The following is an 18,575-nucleotide window of genomic DNA, read 5'->3' as shown; positions in this document are numbered from 1 at the left end:
TTTGAAGTTAGTTTCCTAAAACAGACTGAATTCTTCAAAAAAAAAAAAAAAAAGCTCAATACCCAGAGCAAAATGGTCTTACTAGTTTATCTGGACCATTGTTTGACTCAAATATCTTCAGGAACCAGTTTTTTTCTCAAAAGCTCAGGGTTCAAGGGGACACCCAAAGGCAAATATCCCGTGTGGGTTGCCTCGACCTCCCTGAAAGCTGGAAATCTGGATTCCAGGAGGATTATATACAACTCTCTCATCATTCTTTCTTTTGGATCATGATCTTGTTATAGAATCTTTTATCAAAAATGCTCAACAAATGGTAGCTGGGCATCATCTGGTTTTTAAGATCCCAGGCACCATACAGCGAACTAGGAAATAAAACAGAAACACTTAACAATTATATTAGGCCAGTTGTCTGAAATAACCAGTGAAACCATGACCCTAAGGTCTCTGAACCAAGGACACAAATCTCATGAGGGGTTTATACGTAAGCAGCATCAGTAACTGCTTTTCATGTGCCTCAACAGCAGCTACATTCTGCAAAATCTCAGATTTAGTATTAATATAAATACAGCAACATTTATCTATTAAGGCACAAACTGTTTCTTAAGAGACTAACAGGAAATTTAATGCTGTTCTATTTTGTAAAATCATAGCTCAAATTTCAGATACTTCTCTGGTTATGATATTTACGGCTTTGTTAAGTTTACCAACAGGAACTTCTAATTCAAGAGTTACAATATCTAAACCCATTAGTTAGATAATTTAGGAGAAAGGAGAATGATTTCTTATATCCAGAAATTAGGACCTTAAAATATCAGCAATATTTAAAAAACCATAGTTTCCTTTAGTTCACTCAGTCTTATGTAGTTAATTTCTGTTCCACATGATTCTGGATCAGCTGCAGTCTGTGAGCTCATCAGCTTCTGCATAGGAGTTCTGGAAATTTTATTCAGTCTAGTCACAGTCCTTTTAGCAAGTCCAACATAGTCCATCTTTTTGTTGAGATATTTTGGTCAAACTTTTTCAGCAAATCAGCAAAGTAAAAACTTATCTGCAGATGACAAAACTTAATATGGCCATAATTAATTCATAAACATAATATTCTTAATAATGAAAGACCTGATAGAAATTAATTATAAGCCCAACATAAAGGCCAAATAAAATCAGTTAAAAAAACTTCAGATAAAAAATATTTCTAAATATAGCCATTAACCATATTCAAAGAGCTTCAGATATAATGCATAATAATTTTGAGACAAAATACCATATAGTCAGGATATATTAAGAATATACCAAGATTATCAAACCTCTAAATACCTGAATAGTAATAAAAAAAAAAACTTTATAGGTAAATGATGTGAATTCTCTAATCAAAACATTGGCTTTGATAATGCTAGATTCAAAAAGATATAGTTGTGACCAAGTTAGCAATAAATAATAATAGAGGTCACTGTGAAACAATACTTACCTTAGCTTTCTTTTCTAAAAGCCATGCGGCTTAGTATTCAGACTCAGGAATCTTATTCTAATGAGAGGCCAAACCTTTTTCTTCCAGGCATATTACACAAAGAATATATTAACCCTTTAACTCAGTTTTGTTATTTTAACTGTGAAAAACCCAATTCTTTGTTTTATATGCTACTTAACATTAAAACTCCTAAAAAAAAATCTCATAAATTAAACCATTAAACTTTAGACAGATGAAACTTGACCATATCAAATAAATTTCTTCTTCGATAAACCTCCTAAACATTGCCTTTGTTGCATATCTCTTATAGTGCATGCCTTTAAATGGCAAAAATGAACACTTATTTGCAGACTTAAATATATATATCTATATATCCTCTTGTGGCATAAAAAGACAAAGTATATGAACTTAAATTATAACAAATATCTATTAACTTAATAACATCAATAAGTTACCCAAAATGTCGCAATTATTTTAAGCCCATATATCATAAAACGTAACTGTTGTTGAAAGGAAAGGCTGTTTAAACATTCTAAGATTTCATTCAACTTTTACTACTTTTCATATTTTTCTGAATCTAATTTTAGCTCTTAAAGATTGTATCAACTGGCTTTGGAAATAAAGTCTCTGCTCACTTGACCAATTCATTGATATGGATATAACCTTAAGTGCTTGGCTACTGCTGGAAATGTTTTTCCAGGCCATTTCAGGTCTGTCTCATTGTGATTTCTTTTTTTTTTTTTGACTTCTTAAAGTTCCCCTGTAATAGAGAGAACTTATTTGCAGTTTTATGATTAGGATCTACCCAATTTCTTATTAATTATAGCAAAGCAGCAATTTTTCTTATCTTTCGTCTTAAAAGAGTCTCCATCTAGCTGGAAAGGGGTCTTTCAAAAGCTTCCCTGGAGCTACAGGATCTGGGAGACTGGGAGCTGGGGAGGCCCCGCCCTCACTCTCTTGACTCAAGGAATACGTTTACATATGTTTAAATTGATGTGGAGGCATTTAGAAAGACAAAAGATAGCTAATTTCTTTCTTTTTTACTGTTCTGGAACTGCTACTTTTACTTTAAGACAAAACTATCCTTTTTCCTTAAATAAAACACACATAATATCTAGCTTAAGTTACTGAGAAAGGTTTCACTTTTAAGATTGACATAGTATAAAACATAAAGATCTTACTGTACTTTTCAAATAGACCAATTTATGTCAAAGTTTCTCCAAGTAGCTATTAAAAATCTAAATCATAAGACAGACACAAGTCGCAGTTTTTTCTGAACAAAGAAAAGAAGTGAGTTTCCATGAGTAGCCTTACAAAAAACAGCAATTCTGAGCCATAGCCACCAATCTAATACAAGACAAACTTAGACACAACGCTCTAGACCAGAAGCAAGGTCTTAGAACAAAAGGAGACAGAAAGACCACGTAAACTCACCAGGCAATACCACACAAAACAAGGAGATGGGGGTCCTAGTTTCTAAAAGTGTATATAGCAATTTTGGTAAGATCGACTCAATTCAATAGAAAAAAACAGGTACAGAACTACCACTTCTCCCTTAAATATCAAAACACAGATCAGGAGCTGCCACCTCCCGCTGAGAATTTGGCTAAACAAAGCACTATTTTCCAGGTTTTCTCTGAGCCACAAAAAAGAAACCTAATGAGGAACGCCGCGGCGTTTGAACAGTGTTTTGCTTAGACCAATGTGTACCTTCGTTGCATGAGATTTTTCTTGTGGGTGGCAGGCAGCCTAGTGCTCTAGCCTGTCTCGTGACCACCTTATCCTGTCACGGGAGACTTTAACGCTCGTGATGAGCGCTGGCGACCAGCCCTAACGGCTTTTTCTGGTCGACCCACACCCAGCCATAAACCTTTTAGAAAGAAAACGTAGGAGTAATACTTCGGGACTTAATATTTGACAATGTATTCTTAGGACACACACAAAATAAAATAAAAAAGAGCAACAAAAAAACAGGATAGGTAAATGAGACTTCATCAAAATTAAAAACTTGTTCATAAGAGGACTTTATCAACAATGTGAAGAGACATCCTACAGATTTGGAAAAAAATTTGGGGAATTATGTAAGGGTTTAATTCTAGAATATATAAAGAACTCCTACAAGTTAACAACAAAAGGCAAACAACCTGATTAAAATATGGGCAAAGGACTTGAATAGACATTTCACCAAAGAAGAAATACAAATGACAAACAAGCACATTAAAAGATGCTCAATGTCATTGCTCATTAGGGGAAATGCACATCAAAACCACAGTGAGATACCACTTCACCTCCACTAGGATGGCTATGATCAGAAAAACAAAACAAGTGTTGGCTGGGATGGGGGGAAATTGGAGCCTTTATTCGTTGTGGTGAGATTGTAAAATGGTGTAGCTGCTGTGTTTGGCAGTTCCTCAAAAAGTTAAATATAGAATTACCATATGACCCAACAATTCTGCTCCCTAGGTTTATCCAAAAAACATTGAAAGCAGGGACTCAAACGGATACTTGCACACCAAAGTTCATTGCAGCATTATTCGTAATAACCAAAAGGTGGAAACCACCTAAAAGTCTGTCAACAAATGAATATTATTCAGTCATAAAGAGAAATGAAGTCCTAATAGTTGCTACAACATGGATGAACCTTGAGTGAAATAAGTTAGCCACAAAAGGACAAATACCATATGATGTCGTGTATATGAAATATCTAGACTAGGCAAATGTATAGAGACCAAAGTTTATTAGTGGTTACCAGGGGCTGAAGGGAGCGGGAAAGAGGAAAGTCATTGCTTAGGGGCACTGAATTTCTGTTAAAAGTGATGAAAAAAATTTGAAATAGATAGTGGTGATGTTTGCACAACATGATGAAAGCAATGAATGCAATTAATGTAATTACATGAGTCGTACGTGCAAAAAATGTTGAAATGGCAAATGTTTTGTTTTATATATATATATATAAACCTGTGAAAGCACCTGTGTAAGGTGGTTTCTTAGGCTGAGTTCTCTAGAGAAGCAAAAACAGCAAGGCATGTAAATATGTATAGACAGAGATTTATATTAAGGAAATGGCTCACGCGGTTGTGGAGGCTGGAATGCCTCAAGTCTGTGCGTCAGGTTGGAGGCTTCTCCTGATTCACATAGCCACAGGGGCTGATGAACCCAGGATCAGCACTCAGACAGAATACTCTGGCTCACAGGCTGCGAAGACTGACAAATCCCAAGATCAGCAGGCAAGACAGCAGGTAAGCTGCTAGCTCAAGTCCCAAGAACCGGAGGTCAGATGAATAGGAGCCAGCTGCAGGATCCAGAGCAAGCAAAAGCCCATGAGCTTTGCCAAAAAGTCTACCTGTATTGGATGTAGGCCACACCCCCAAGGAAACTCACTTTCAACTGATTGGCTACTTACAGCAGATCCCATCATGGAGGTGATCACGTTATATCAAATCTCATCATGGAGGTGATTGTATCATTATACAACTGCCAAACTACATCATAACTTCCAAACCAGTGAGAATCCTGGCCCAGCCAAGTTGACATACAACTTTAATGTCAACTCAATGGCAATGGGTTTGGTTTTTTTGGTTTTATATGTGTGTGTGTGTGTATGTGTGTGTGTGTGTGTGTGTATGTATATTGAAATGAGTTCCTTTATGTCCTTTTGCCTTGGTTCTTTGGAAAAATAGCTTGAGTGATTTTTTTCCCCTAAGCCCTATGGAGTTACCTTTGCCCTAGTTTTCTACACAAGAGGGCTTATTGCTTTTGTCCAGGTTGATTAACATTTTCTGGGTAAGCTGTAAACAACTTGTTGGTTTGATACTTTTTGTCTGGCCCTGAACTTCAGCCTGCCCTGTGATTAGTCTATTTTATGCACCTTGCAGGGATTGGTCAATATACATTAGACTATGCAAATGAAGTGACTATAGAATATACTATGGTCCACCAAGGGGATTGTCAGTTCATGGCTCTTTTGGGAGGACCATGCCTTGAAATTGACAAGGAGTTTGCTTATATATGCAGCCAACCCCACAGAGGTTTCAGAAGGAAACAAGGAGGGGAAAAGCTAAGAGGGGCAAGACAAGAGAAGTAGCAAAGAGAGAGGAGGCAAGGAACCTGCTAAAAGCTGTAACACAGGTCAAGGGCTGTAACAGGAAGGGGCCCTGCAGCAGAGTTGGTGGTGATGGCAAAAACTTGCTGCAAGAAATGTAGCTAAGAGAGCTGAACAAAGCTGCTACACTGGCTACGAGCTGGGTCAGTTAGTAGTATAGAGGCCAACAGGAGGGAGACCAAAGGCAGAAAAGCCTTCACAGTTGAGAGGGGGTGTGCACAGCCAAAAGGCCTGTCCTGAGGGGGCTGCAGGGAGTCCTGTAGAGCTGAGAGTGGGCACACACAGCAGAAAGAAGGGCCTGTTTGCTTGCACAGCTGAGAGGAGCTGAGAGAGCTGTCCTGCACTGAAGAAGGGAGGGTTGTGCTCTCCACTTCGGGGGAGCCTTCCAGACTTTGCCTACATGCTTCCTGATCCTGATCCTGAGTTGTAGCCTGTGATCCTGATCCCTAGTTGTGCCCTGTTAGTCCCTTAATAAACCACTTAACTGTAAGTATGGTCTGTGAGTTCTCTGTGGCCACTGCAATGGATTATTGAACCCAGCAGAGAAGTAGAGAGTGCCGTGGGAGGGACAGTTGTTGTCAGAATTGGTAAAAAGGTTGGAGAGTGGAGGTATGTCTGACCTCCACCTCTAAATAAGCTTTGTGCTGATGGTGATTCTCTCACCAGCCCCTGAAGTTAGAGGACTTCAGGCAGTACTACTATCATATAGTATATATTTATATATGTATTTTTTTAACCACACATCACCACAAACTTAGTGGCATAAAACAGCACAAGTTTATTATCTTACAGTTCTATAGGTCAGGGAGCCCTGGTGGCACAGTGGTTAAGAGCTCGGCTGCTAACCAAAAGGTCGACAGTTTGAATTCACCAGCTGCTTCTTGGAAACCTTATGGGGCAGTTCTACTCTGTCCTATAGGGTTGCTATGAGTGGGAATTGACTCGACAGCAATGGGCTTTCTATAGGTCAGAAGTCAGAAAATGAGTGTTATTATGGAGCTAAACTCAAGGCTGCATCATCAGGGCTGCGTTTCTTCTGGAGGCTCTGGGGGAAAATCCATGCCTTGCCTTTCCAGCTTCTAGAGGCTGCCCACATCCCTTGGCTCATGGCCCTTTCAGCGGTGGCACTGCTGACCTCTTATCCATTGTCACATCTCTTCCTTTGCCTCCCTGTTTTGTTTATAAGGACTGTTATGATTTCATGGAACCCACCCAGATAATCCAGGATAATCTTCTCATCTAAAGATCCTTAATTTAATCACATCTGTAAATCCCTTTTGCTATATAAGGTACATAAGGTAACATATTCATAGGTTCTGGAGATTAGGATTTGGACAGCTGCAAGGTGGGGGGCATTAGGGGCTGTGGTGGTGCAGTGGTTAAGTCCTCGGCATATAACCAAAAGGTTGGCGATTTGAACCTACCAGCTGCTTTGCAGGAGAAAGATGTGGCAGTCTGCTTCCATAAAGATTACAGCCTTGGAAACCTCATGGGGCAGTTCTACTCTCTATGAATCGACTTGACAGCAGCAGGTTTTGGTTGAGGGGCCATTATTCTGCCTACCACAGTCCCCTGTGTCAGTGTGGATGGAGTGGACGTTGGCATCTTTGGGATCTCGATAAAGAGAAGCTGAATTGGGGATACATTTAGTTGTAGTGTAGTAGTATGCGTTATGTGGCTTGCTGTTATTTCTGTGCATAGGTGAGTTATTGCTAGGCTTCCTGGTGCAGGATGGCTTCCAGGAATGCACCCACAGTCCACTGTGTCTACTCACCTGGTAACATGACATCAAGGCCCGAGGTCGTACCGAGGTGCGCACGTGTCCTATAAGCTCAGTTTCAGAAGTAGGAGTTGTAGAGGAGAAAAAAGGTTTTAAATGTACAGAGCCAGAAGCTATTTGTAGAAAATTCTTCCAGTCATTAAAGGTGTGAAATTGTAAACAGAGGATTTGGTTCTCATTGATGCCTTGTCAAAACACAAGTTCTCCCTGGTCAGGAATGTACTCAATAATGCAGCACATACATTTGTAAGTACACTAAGCATTCTTTTAAATTTGTGACAGTAATTACACAAAATAGAATTTATCAGAATTCTTGTGTCTGTAAGACATAAAGCTGTAGCACTGCCATAGACAGCAATTGTGCCTGTGTGTGAATTTGCATGTTTTATGCATCCTGGTTACACCGTGGTTAAACACTCGGCTGCTAACTGAAAGGTCAGCAGTTCAAATCCACCAGCTGCTGCACAGGAGAAAGGTGTGGCAGTCTGCTTCCAGAAAGATTACAGCCTTGGAAACCCCCAGTTCTACTCTGTCCTATAGGGTCATTATGAGTCAGAATCGACTCAACAGTATCTTAGGCATCTGGTGCTGATATAACAGAAATACCACAAGTGGATGGCTTTAACAAAGAGAAGTTTATTCTCTCACAGTCTAGTAGGCTACAAGTCCAAATTCAGGGCATCAGTCCAAGGAATGCTTTCTCTGTCAGCTCTGGAGGAAGGTCCTTGTCATCAGTCTTCCCTTGTTCTGGGAGCATCTCAGTGCAGGAACCTCAAGTCCAAAGGACATGCTCTGCTCCTGGCACTGCTTGCTTGGTGGTATGAGGTCCCCATGTCTCTCTGCTCGCTTCTCTCTTTTATGTCTCAAAAGAGATTGGCTTAAGACACTACCTAGTCTTGTAGACCTCATCAGTATAACTGCTGCTAATCCATCTTATTACATCATAGTGATAGAATTTATAACATACAGGGAAATCACATCAGAAGATAAAATAGTAGACAATCATACAATACTGGGAATCATGACCTAGCCAAGTTGATACACACATTTTTGGGGGGACATAATTCAATCCATGACAGATGGCAACAGGTTTTGTTTTTTGTTTTTTTTTTTTAACCATCAAAAAGGTTGTTGTGATGCTGGAAGCTATGCCATGGTATTTGAAATACCAGAAGGGTCACCCATGGTGGACAGGTTTCAGTGGAGCTTCCAGACTAAGACAGACTAAGAAGAAAGACATGATATACTTCTGAAAATCAGCCAGTGAAAACCTTATGGATCATAACAGAACATTGTCTAACTCAATTGCTTTCGACAAGTCATCAGGAAGGATCAGCTGCTGGAGGAGAACATTATGTTTGGTGAAATGGAGGGCCAGCAAAGGCAAGGGAGACCCTTGGTGAGATGGATTGGCATAGTTGCCGCAATGATGGACTGGAACATGCCGGCGATTGTGAGGGTGACGCCGGACCAGGCAACATTTCGTTCTGTTGTACGTAAAGACACCGTGACTCGAGTTAACTCTATGGCAACTATCTGTCTGTCTCTTTGCTTGCCATCAGTCAGCCATGCTAGAGGAAATAGTAAATTATCTTTTATTCTCTCCATAGAAAATGATATTATAAGACTGTTGTCCTGTGAAGAGGCGATGAAAGAGTCTGCAGCCAACAATGTAGGAAAAAAGGCATGTTGGAGAGGCATGTCCGGCAGTTAATAAAACTCTTATGTTCGTCTCTAGGTTTTATGATATTTATGATATTTGCTTCATAAATTTATTTTTTGGTTTTTTTTTTTCTCATTTTAAATAAATGTTCCTTTTGTGTAAAATTTTGTATTCTTTTCTTAAAGCAGGCATCTCAGGCCCCACAAAATTTGAACCTGCCCTTGTATATATTGCATCCTTTTTCTTTCTATTCCAGTGTAAGGAACTGGCCAAGTCCAAGGCTGAAGTGGCCTGCATCGCAATGTATGAAACAGACGTGTTTGTCGTTGGGACCGAGAAAGGATGCGCCTTTGTCAACGCCAGGACAGATTTTCAGAAAGATTTTGCAAAATACTGTAGGTGTTAATAATTTTATTCTTTGCATTTCATAAATCTTAAATCGAAATGTTTGAGGGCAAGATTTATGTAATATTTTCTTCTAAGATATCATGAGCATTATGCTAAAAATGGTCCTGACGTATCTCCTTTGACTAGGCAGACAAAATGAATAGCTACTTAACTCTGAAGAGTCCAAGAAAAATGGTCAGTGTATTTTGTCCTCTGTCTTCAGCTATACTCTGGTTTTGTGGAATATGTCTGAAGAACATAGAAAAAATTGCCTTTAATTCCTAAAATAAACCCACATTTTAGAAAGTACTCTTATTTTAGTCCTTCCCAGAGGAAAGGGAAAACTCTTTCAGGTCTTGTTAGGTATGTCAAGAAACGGGTGTTACCCTCTGTTAACCATTATGCAATTAAACCTTTTTCACTTTTTTTTACTGTGGGACTTTCATTTCCTTCAGTATGCCAATGTGTGATACGAGAGTCCAAGAGGCAGCATTAATGAGCATAAATGATCGTGGAACTCAGTGAGGGACATTGCTCTTGAGCATAAAACCTACACCTTCTGTGGTGATTAGCCCTACCGCTGTGAATTTTCTACCAGGTATTGAGTTAGCAATTTAGTATTCCCTGGAACCAAGAAAGGGTTAAAAAGAAAAAACTAAAAGATTTGTTAGAGGGTGTGAAGGTGCATGTTGTAGTGTGCTGTCGAGTCAATTCCGGCTGGCAGTGACCCTATAGGACAGAGTAGAACTGCCCAGTGGCATTTCCAAGGCTGTAATCTTTATGGGAGCAGATCACTACATGTTTCTCTTGCAATTGGTGGGTTCGAACTGACAACCTTTTGGTTAGCAGCGTAGTGCTTAACCACTGCACCACCAGGGCTCCTTTATGAAATTTAATTGCAGATGTACTATTTTAAGTTTTGTAGTTGCATGCTAACTTTTCAGATATAGGGTTCCTCATATTTTCTATGTCTTCTTCTGTCCATTTCACTAAACTTTATTTTTCAGGTTATTTGTTTATTTCATCCAGGTTGTCAACGTTGTTGGCATAAAATGCTTTATAATATTTCCTTTATTATTTTAACGTCTGTCCATAGGATCTATATTGATATCTCTTTTTTTGTTTCTGATGTTGATAGTTTGTGTTTTCTTCTTTTCCTTGATCAGTCTTTCAAGGGATTCATCCATTTTATTTATCTTCCCAATGAACCAACTTGTGGCTTGGTTGATTTTCTCTATTGTTTATCTATTTTCTTTGTCATTTATTTTTGCTCTTATCTTTATGACTTTCCTTATATTTTCTTTCAGTTTAATTGCTTTTCTTTTCTAGCTTCTTGATTTGGTACATCATTGACTTTATTTTTTTTCTATTATATTCATTTAAGGTTATAATTTTCCCTCCAGGCTCTGCTTTAGCTACATCTTACAGATTTTGATAGGTTGTGTTTTCGTTATCTTTTAGTTCACAATATCTCCTAATATCCCAAGTAATTTCTTTTTTGACCCATGGGTTACTTTGAAGCATGTTGTTTAATTTCTGGATCTTTGGGGATTTTAGGTCAGTCTTTGGGGATTTTTTGTTTTTGTTCTTAGTTATTTCTACTTTAATCCTGTTGTAGCCTAAAAACATACTCCATATGATTTCAGTCCTTCTCAATTTATTGATACTTATTTTATGGCTTAGCACATGGTTTGAAATGATGTTATTCACTTCATCTGTGTACTTTCTGCTTGTTCTATCAATTACTGATAGAAGAGTGTTAAAATCTCCAAATATATTGTGTATTTGTCCCTCCTTTTAGTTAGTATTTTTGCTTCATGTATGTTGAAGCTATGTTATTAGATACATACATCTTTAAAACTGTAATGTCTTCCTAGTAAATTGACCCTTTTTTCCTTATGAAATATTCTTCTTTGCGTCTAGTTATGCTCCTCATCTTGAAGCCTACTTTGTCCAAAGCCACATCAGCTTTCTTGTGATTAATATTGCATGGTGTATCTTGTTAAGACCAGTCTAAGCTGATTTCGCCTTGTATCCTAGGGCATCACCCTTAGTCTTAGAACGTAGCCCTACTCCTAAGGTGTGCCCTTTCTGGGGGCTCATGAGGTGTTTATCAAGCTTCTTTAACTTGGCAGGACTTGAATTTCAAACTCTGTCTTCCCAGCATCACACGACGATTTAAATCTCTGCTTAGCTCTTTAGCTTCCAAATGTTGCTTTTCCTTAGTATCTCACCCTGTGCTTGCAGTTGAAGGGTCAGTCAAGAATTTGAGGGAAATTTATATGAAGGTATTGGGGCTCCCTGGGGAGCGGTGGTTCAGTGGTTGAATTCTCGCCTTCCATGTGGAAGACCCAGGTTTGATTCCTGGCTAATACATCTCATGCACAGCTACCATCCAGGCTTGTGTGTTGCTATGATGCTGAGCAGGTCTCTGGGGAACTTCTAGACAAGATGGACTAAGGAAGAAAGGCCTGGTGATCTACTTCCAAAGATCAGCCAGTTAAAATCCTGTGGATCACAAGGGTAGCGTTTTGTTCTGTTGTGCATGAGACATGGGCCAACTCGACAGGGGCTAACAACACAACATTCGGGCTCCCACCTCTGTGGCTTGCTCTTTTCTAGGACTTTCCCCCTCAATTTCCAGCTACTGTCTCAGTTCCCACCTCTGATATAGGCTTCCTCACTCTACTACGACTGTGCTTTATGTCTGAGCTCTAGTCTCCCGTGTACCACAGAAACTAAGAAGCCCCCACAGGGAAAAAGCCAGTTAAATGTAGATGTTACCCGGGATGCAGGCGTCCCTCCTGTCAAGTGCAGCATTCCCTCCGGTGTCTGTCTGTTTCTGGTGTTCTCTGATGCTTTCAAATAGTTGATTTTACTGCTCTGACAGGGATCACAACAGAGGGTCCCAGACAGAGCTGGAGAAAAATGTAGAACAAAATTCTAACTCACAGAAAAAGACCAGACTTACTGGCCTGACAGAGACTGGAGAAACCCCGAGAGTATGACCCCCGGACACCCTTTTAGCTCAGTAATGAAGTCACTCCCGAGGTTCACCCTTCAGCCAAAGATTAGACAGGCCCATAAAACAAAACGAGGCTAGTGGGCCACAACAGCCCAGGGACAAGGTCTAGAAGGCAGGAGGGGACAGAAAAGCTGGTAATAGGGAACCCAAGGTCTAGAAGAGAGAGTGTTGACATGTTGTGGTGTTGTTAACCAATGTCATAAAACAACATGTGTACTAACTGTTTAATGAGAAACTATTTGTTCTGTAAACCTTCATCTAAAGTATAATAAAAAAAAATTTAAAAAGCAAAAACAAAAAAAAACCAAATAGTTGATTTTAAAATCTTGTCCATTGCTAATCATTGTTATTGGCAGAAACAGTCTTCTCTACCATTACTGGGACTGGAATGCTGGATGTGATTCTTGAATATGTGATGTTTGTTTCCTTAGAAATTGTTTTGGAGAGAAGGAAAAATCATTGTGTAATGGCATCAAAAGCACATTATCAATGGGGAAGAAGCAGTCTCTTCAACAAACAGTGCTGAGAAAACTTGATGTCCTTATGCAGAAAAATGAATCAGGATCCATATCTCACAACATGCACAAAAACTAACTCAAAATGGATCAAAGACCTAAATGTTAAAGCTAGAACTGTGAAGTTCCTGGAAGATAACATAGGATCAAAACTAGGGGACCTAATTTTCAGAATAAATAGTCTGTCAAACAAAACTAAAAATGCTGGAATGACAGAAGATAAATTAGATAACTGAGACCACCCAAAAATTAAATACTTAATGTTCATCAAAAAATGACTTCAGCAAGGGAATAAAAACAGAACCTACAGGCTGGGAAAAAATCTTTGGCAGCTACGTATCTGATAAGGGTCTAATCTCTAAAATATACAGAAAACTTCAACAGCTCAACAACAAAAAGACAATCTAGCCAAAAAAATGGGCAAATGACATGAACAGACACTTCACCAAACAGGACATTCAGGTGGCCAACAAGTACATGAAAAGGTGTTCACATTCATTAGCCATTTGTCGTCGTTGGATGCCATCGAGTTGCTTCTGACTCGTAGTGACCCTATGTAAAACAGAACAAAACATTGCCCAGTCCTGCGCCGTCCTCACAACTGTTGCTATGCTTGAGCCCATCGTTGTAGCCATTGGCCCTTAGAGAGATGCAAATCAAAACTACAGTGAGATATACCATCTCACCCCTGCTTTGTGAGATTGGAGCCTCTAAACATTTCTCCTTTGGCAGCTGGCACAGTGATTACCTTCGTCAGGAGAGGCCTCAGGAGGGACACAGGAGGAGGAAGGGGCTTTTTTCTTCTGGTCCTGTTGGGCTCTCCTGCTCGTGCCTGTGACACATGATGACCAGCAGTGTTTGGGATGCCCAGTGGTGCTCACCTCCAGTGAATTTCAGTGACACCCTACCACATGCAGCTTCGCAGTCATTTCCACTGGTGCTCCAGCCAGCTTCCCAGCAAGTCTCACAGAAGTCCCAGAAGGAGGCTTCTGAGTGAATTTCAGCAACACCATACCCAAAGGCAGTTTCCCAGGGACTTCCGCCAGTGCCCCAGAGAGCAAGCAGCCCCCAGCAAGTTCTCTTGGCATCCTCCTCCTAGATCACTTCCAGACAGTTGTGCCAGCACCCCAAGGGGCAGTTTCCTTGCAGTAGCCACCCAGTGGGCAGCTTGTCAGTGATTTCCACTGGCACCCCAGAGGGCCGGCCCTGGATTGCCAGCCCCAGCTTGTACACCTCAGGAGACTTGTCGGCCATCCCATAGACTGCGGCCACGTCCTCTCCAGAGAAGTCTGGATCTCATCCCTGGGGTGTTGAGCAGCCTCTTCCAGACTTGTTCCTCCTCGGGTGCTCTGCCTCAGCCCTACCAGTAGTGGCCACTCCCTGTTAATTCGTTAGAGTCCTCATTACCCCTTGGTGGTTGATCCCTTGTTACCGGGTAGTGAGTCTTTAACAGTAAAACCTGCAAAAGCCAGAACTGGTGTAAAGTGGAAACCTGTCAGAGAAGGAAAACGCAAATATTTTCCACTAAAACAATTACTTCAGCTTAATAAATATTCTCTGAAAGCCATAACCTGCAAGATGTGCTTGGTATTGCAGCCCAAATACAAGGAAGTACAGATGCTAAAGCCAAAAATAGTTGCAGGAGTTGACAAGAGTCAGAGACAAAGGCTCAGCCTTCCACTTCGTTTTGCGTTGTTACTGCGCGTGCGTGGCACACTGCCCATCACTACTGTTCTCTGAGTACCTGTATTTACATTTTTGCCTGTTAATTGTTTCTAGCGAGGAACACCATCCATTAGTTTGGAAGAAGGTAAGAGATACTAATAAATTCCTTTATTTTCATTAAAAGCTAGCAGAGCACACTTTTTTTCTTGTCTTGTGATCTTTTATCCTTACCCTTAATTTTTAGTTCGCTTTAGCTATTTGTAGTTTTGATACGTTATTATAGTTTTCAAAACCCACTCCTTCGTTTCCTTGAAATTCTTTCCTTCAAAATTTCTTGTTTTGCCCAAAAGATAGAGAAGCATTTCCTCACTTAACACATTCAATGTGTGTACAAAAGCAAAGACATTCTTCTCATGTAGTTCTTTTTCTTAAATATTTTCCTGAAGTGTGCTAACTTTCATCATATAATGATGTTGATAGTTTTCATTTTTTTCTTTCTTTTGAGAAGATCATAGGTTCCTTAATTTTTATAAGAACTTATAGTCTTTCTGTTTCCTTTTTAAGAAAGTTTATTCCTTCACAGCCATGGACAAGAGAGTAAGAAATTTATCTCTGAAAGAAAAAATTTGACGTTGTCAAAATATTAACTGAAGAGAAAAAGAATGTCAAGGAGGCTGTAATTAAGTGCGGCAAAACGCAGATGTATTCAGTTATGAGGGAAAAGGCTAAAATAATTGAAAAATAACTGAGCAGCACCAATGTCACTGTCAAGAAAGGAAGGGATGTAAATTTCGCAGAAACCAGCAAAGCTGTTTCGGAGTGGTTTCTTCAAGCATCAACCAAAAAATGTTCCCATTTCAGGACCTATCCTGCAATCAAAGGCAGAGGAAGCGGGAAAGTTTTAAAAGTTGATGGATTCTCAGTGTCTAACAGGTAGCTTCACAGCTTCAAAAAAAAAAACCATGGAATCACTTGCAATGTAGCTTGTGGGGAGTCTAATGAGATTGACAAAGACGTTCAAAACTGATTCACAGAATTAAAAATCATCAGGGGTATGATCCTAAAAACATTGCAGACACTGATGAGACTTTTCTACTTTACAGGGCAAAGCCTAACAGGACCCTGAAAATCAAAGGGGAAAAATGCTCATGGGGTCAGTTTTCAAAAGAATGGCTTCCTGTCCTCTTGACCACGTTAGCGGATGGGACATTTGAGAAACCATGGGTAACTGGAAAGAACGAGAAACCATGCTGCTTCAAGAATATGAAAATTAATCAGCTTTCAGTAGAATGGAAATGGAATGAAAAAGCTTGACTGACGGGAGCAATTTACGAAGAGTTTTTAAATAAACAATAGCATGAAAAAACAAAATCGAAGCATTCTTTGTTCACAGTGCTACTTGTCATAGGTCACTGTCCTTGTCCAATATTAAATTATTTTTTTCCTACCATCTGCGATGTCAGTCCTACAACCTCTGGATAATGGCTTATCCAGAATATAAGTAAACTACAGGAAGCTATTGCTTCAGAAGATGATTGCCAACATTGGGATGTGCAAAATGGCATTGGAGATTTTGGGGAAAATCGATGTCCTTGATGCAATTGCATTTCTTAAGCAATCAACCAAAATGATTAAGGAAGAAATTTTAAAAAAATGTTTTTAGAACTGCGGTTTCTGATTTGGTTGTGGCGATAGTGTACAGAACGAAACCGTTACCGAGCCCAATAACATATGCAGATTCAGGGCGCAATGAATGACATTTATAGTGGTGTTTCAGAAAATAGGGTCACTGCCACATCTTACACTGATGTCGACAAAGAAATTGCCACAGAAATGGACGATATAAACCTGCAAGAAATTGTGGACTGGCAATCTAAAGATGAAGATGATGAAGACCTACTGTTAGAAGAGCTGGAGCCTTTAAGTCAAACGCAGGTTTTCAGCTACATAAAGGCTTTGAAGGAATTTGAAAGTTAAAGGAGACCAAGAGTTTTCAATAAGGCTACGGACTTAGAAATTTGTTTCAGTAATTTCATCAAAAACCAAAACAAACTGAACAGTTGATGTTAGATGTTTTTATTAAAAACTGAATTTTACCTGTATCTTTGTTTGAATAGTATATGCACATATCTGTACATAATTTGAATAAACATGCAAATCATAAAAAATGGTTTAGTTTATTTTCTATAAAGTAGAAAAGAAACCCTTTCTGGGTGTTTAGGAGGTAGGATTCTTAATAGAGAGCAATAGAGAAGTAAGACTGCACCCTGTTGAAGGCAGAAAACTTGTGAGAGTCAGAAAAACAAGGCAGCCCTGTTGAGTTCCATCTCTCACAGGTTTCACTGGATTTTCCGGTTCAAATTACTGTGTGATTTGTCTGATTTCCGATTAATACAGTCAGTTTCAAAACTTTTGGAGTAGCAGTTGATGGCAGAGGGGAGGGGCTTGAATGTGTTCAGTGGTGAAGGTCTTCCAATGCAATTGTTGTTACTTTTCAACTGTATAGCTAATAAGATTTTGTTATAAAATAATTTCCTTTAAAGCTTCTAATATTTCCTGTGTCGCCAAAACTGCTGCCCTAAGATAATCTTTAAACCTTAAACCAAAAATATCCCCTGAGGTCTTCTTTAAACCAGATGATAGTTTAGCTTAACTAGTAACGAATGTCTGCCTTGAGCAGTGTGCTCTTTTAAGAACTATCTGTATGGGATCAAATTCACAACAGCAACTTGAAAGGCTGGGTAAGAAGCTTAGGGGGCAATGAGTTTATGTTAATGGGGGAGGAACAGTTCGGAAAAGGAGGGTGAGAATGGTTGCGCAACTCGGTGACAGTGTAATCAGTGTCACTGAATTGTACATGTAGAAATTGTTGAATTGGTATATGTTTTGCTGTGTACATTCTCAACACAAAAAATAAAATACATTAAAAAAATAAACTTCTAACATTTCCCCGTGTGTTGAATTCTTTGTAGTTCTTTAGCAATAGATTTATTCTAGGGATGATCACTGTATCTCGTATTATCCTGCTTATCACAAATCTTTTTTTTTTTTTTTAATTAAAAGATCTTGTTTCATGTGTATTCCTTTTTTTCTCTTTTCCTTTCAGTAGCAGAAACAGAATGAAGGAGGTGTACTGTACAAATGGGCGGATATTGACTTTGTGCCAATCATCCATTCACAGGCGTTGCCGAAGGACTGCAGGAGACGAAACCTCCCTACCCCGAGAACGGAATGCATGCCGACTCGGGAGAGACCGAAATCCTCCGAAAAGCAGTCGAAGACCATTTCTGCTTTTGTTACGGTATAATGCATGTTCGGCACTGATTCTCTAAATAGCTTATTGAGGAGCAGGACAGGGTTGCGGATGATTTTACTGGTGTAACTGTTTAAAATGTTTCTGAAATTTTAAAATCCATCTTCTCATAAAGTGAACATCCAATTCTTAAGTACCAGATTAATGTTCTTCCAGAAGACAGCTTGATCTCGTCGGATCCATCGAGTCTTCCATACTGACCTGACTTCATTCCTTGCTTCCACTCACTGTAAGAAGTCCCACACCAAGGCCAGTGGAATTATTGAAGATGTCCACTGTTGGTTCAGTCACCACCCTCACCCTCACTCATCTCTCCACCTACCTGTGCATTTCTACAGCATTCAGAAAGGGATTTAAAAAAAAGTACCTACACAGTGTTTTTACCTACACAGAGCCAAGTGTTTTTAAAAGCTCTCGTTGTTAGCTGCCATTGAGTCAGTTCCACCTCGTGGCCACCTTTGGTATAACAGAAGGAAACGTGGTCCTGTCCTGCAGCATCTTCACGATCGCTGGTCTGTTGGAGTCCATCGCTGGGGCTGTTGTGTCAGTCCGTCTCATTGAGGGTTTCCCTGGCTTTCACCGACTCTGTACTTTTAAAAGCTGGATAACTGAATAACCGTGCAGGTGTTATACTTAATTACAATATAAGCGCCTTAGCAT

At 39.6% G+C, this 18,575-nt stretch overlaps 1 protein-coding gene across 3 annotated transcripts in view; it reads left to right on the top strand.

The window, feature by feature from the left end:
• Positions 1 to 18,575, top strand: part of LOC101343880 (general transcription factor II-I repeat domain-containing protein 2B) — a 101,862-nt gene that overhangs the window by 37,492 nt on the left and 45,795 nt on the right. For 2 of the 3 annotated variants that reach the window (XM_004380849.2, XM_023735300.1), the window contains exons 3-4: positions 9,267 to 9,405; positions 17,784 to 17,903. In XM_004380849.2, coding sequence (XP_004380906.2) covers positions 9,267 to 9,405; positions 17,784 to 17,903 — 259 coding nt within the window. The remainder of the gene's footprint in view (positions 1 to 9,266; positions 9,406 to 17,783; positions 17,904 to 18,575) is intronic. The other variant, XM_023735299.1, reaches the window with a different exon arrangement.

The sequence above is a fragment of the Trichechus manatus genome, unplaced genomic scaffold (genome assembly GCF_000243295.1).
Source record: "Trichechus manatus latirostris isolate Lorelei unplaced genomic scaffold, TriManLat1.0 scaffold00077, whole genome shotgun sequence".
Classification (NCBI taxonomy): domain Eukaryota; kingdom Metazoa; phylum Chordata; class Mammalia; order Sirenia; family Trichechidae; genus Trichechus; species Trichechus manatus.
Note: the sequence above shows the minus strand (reverse complement) of the source record. Positions and strands in the feature narration are given on the sequence as shown.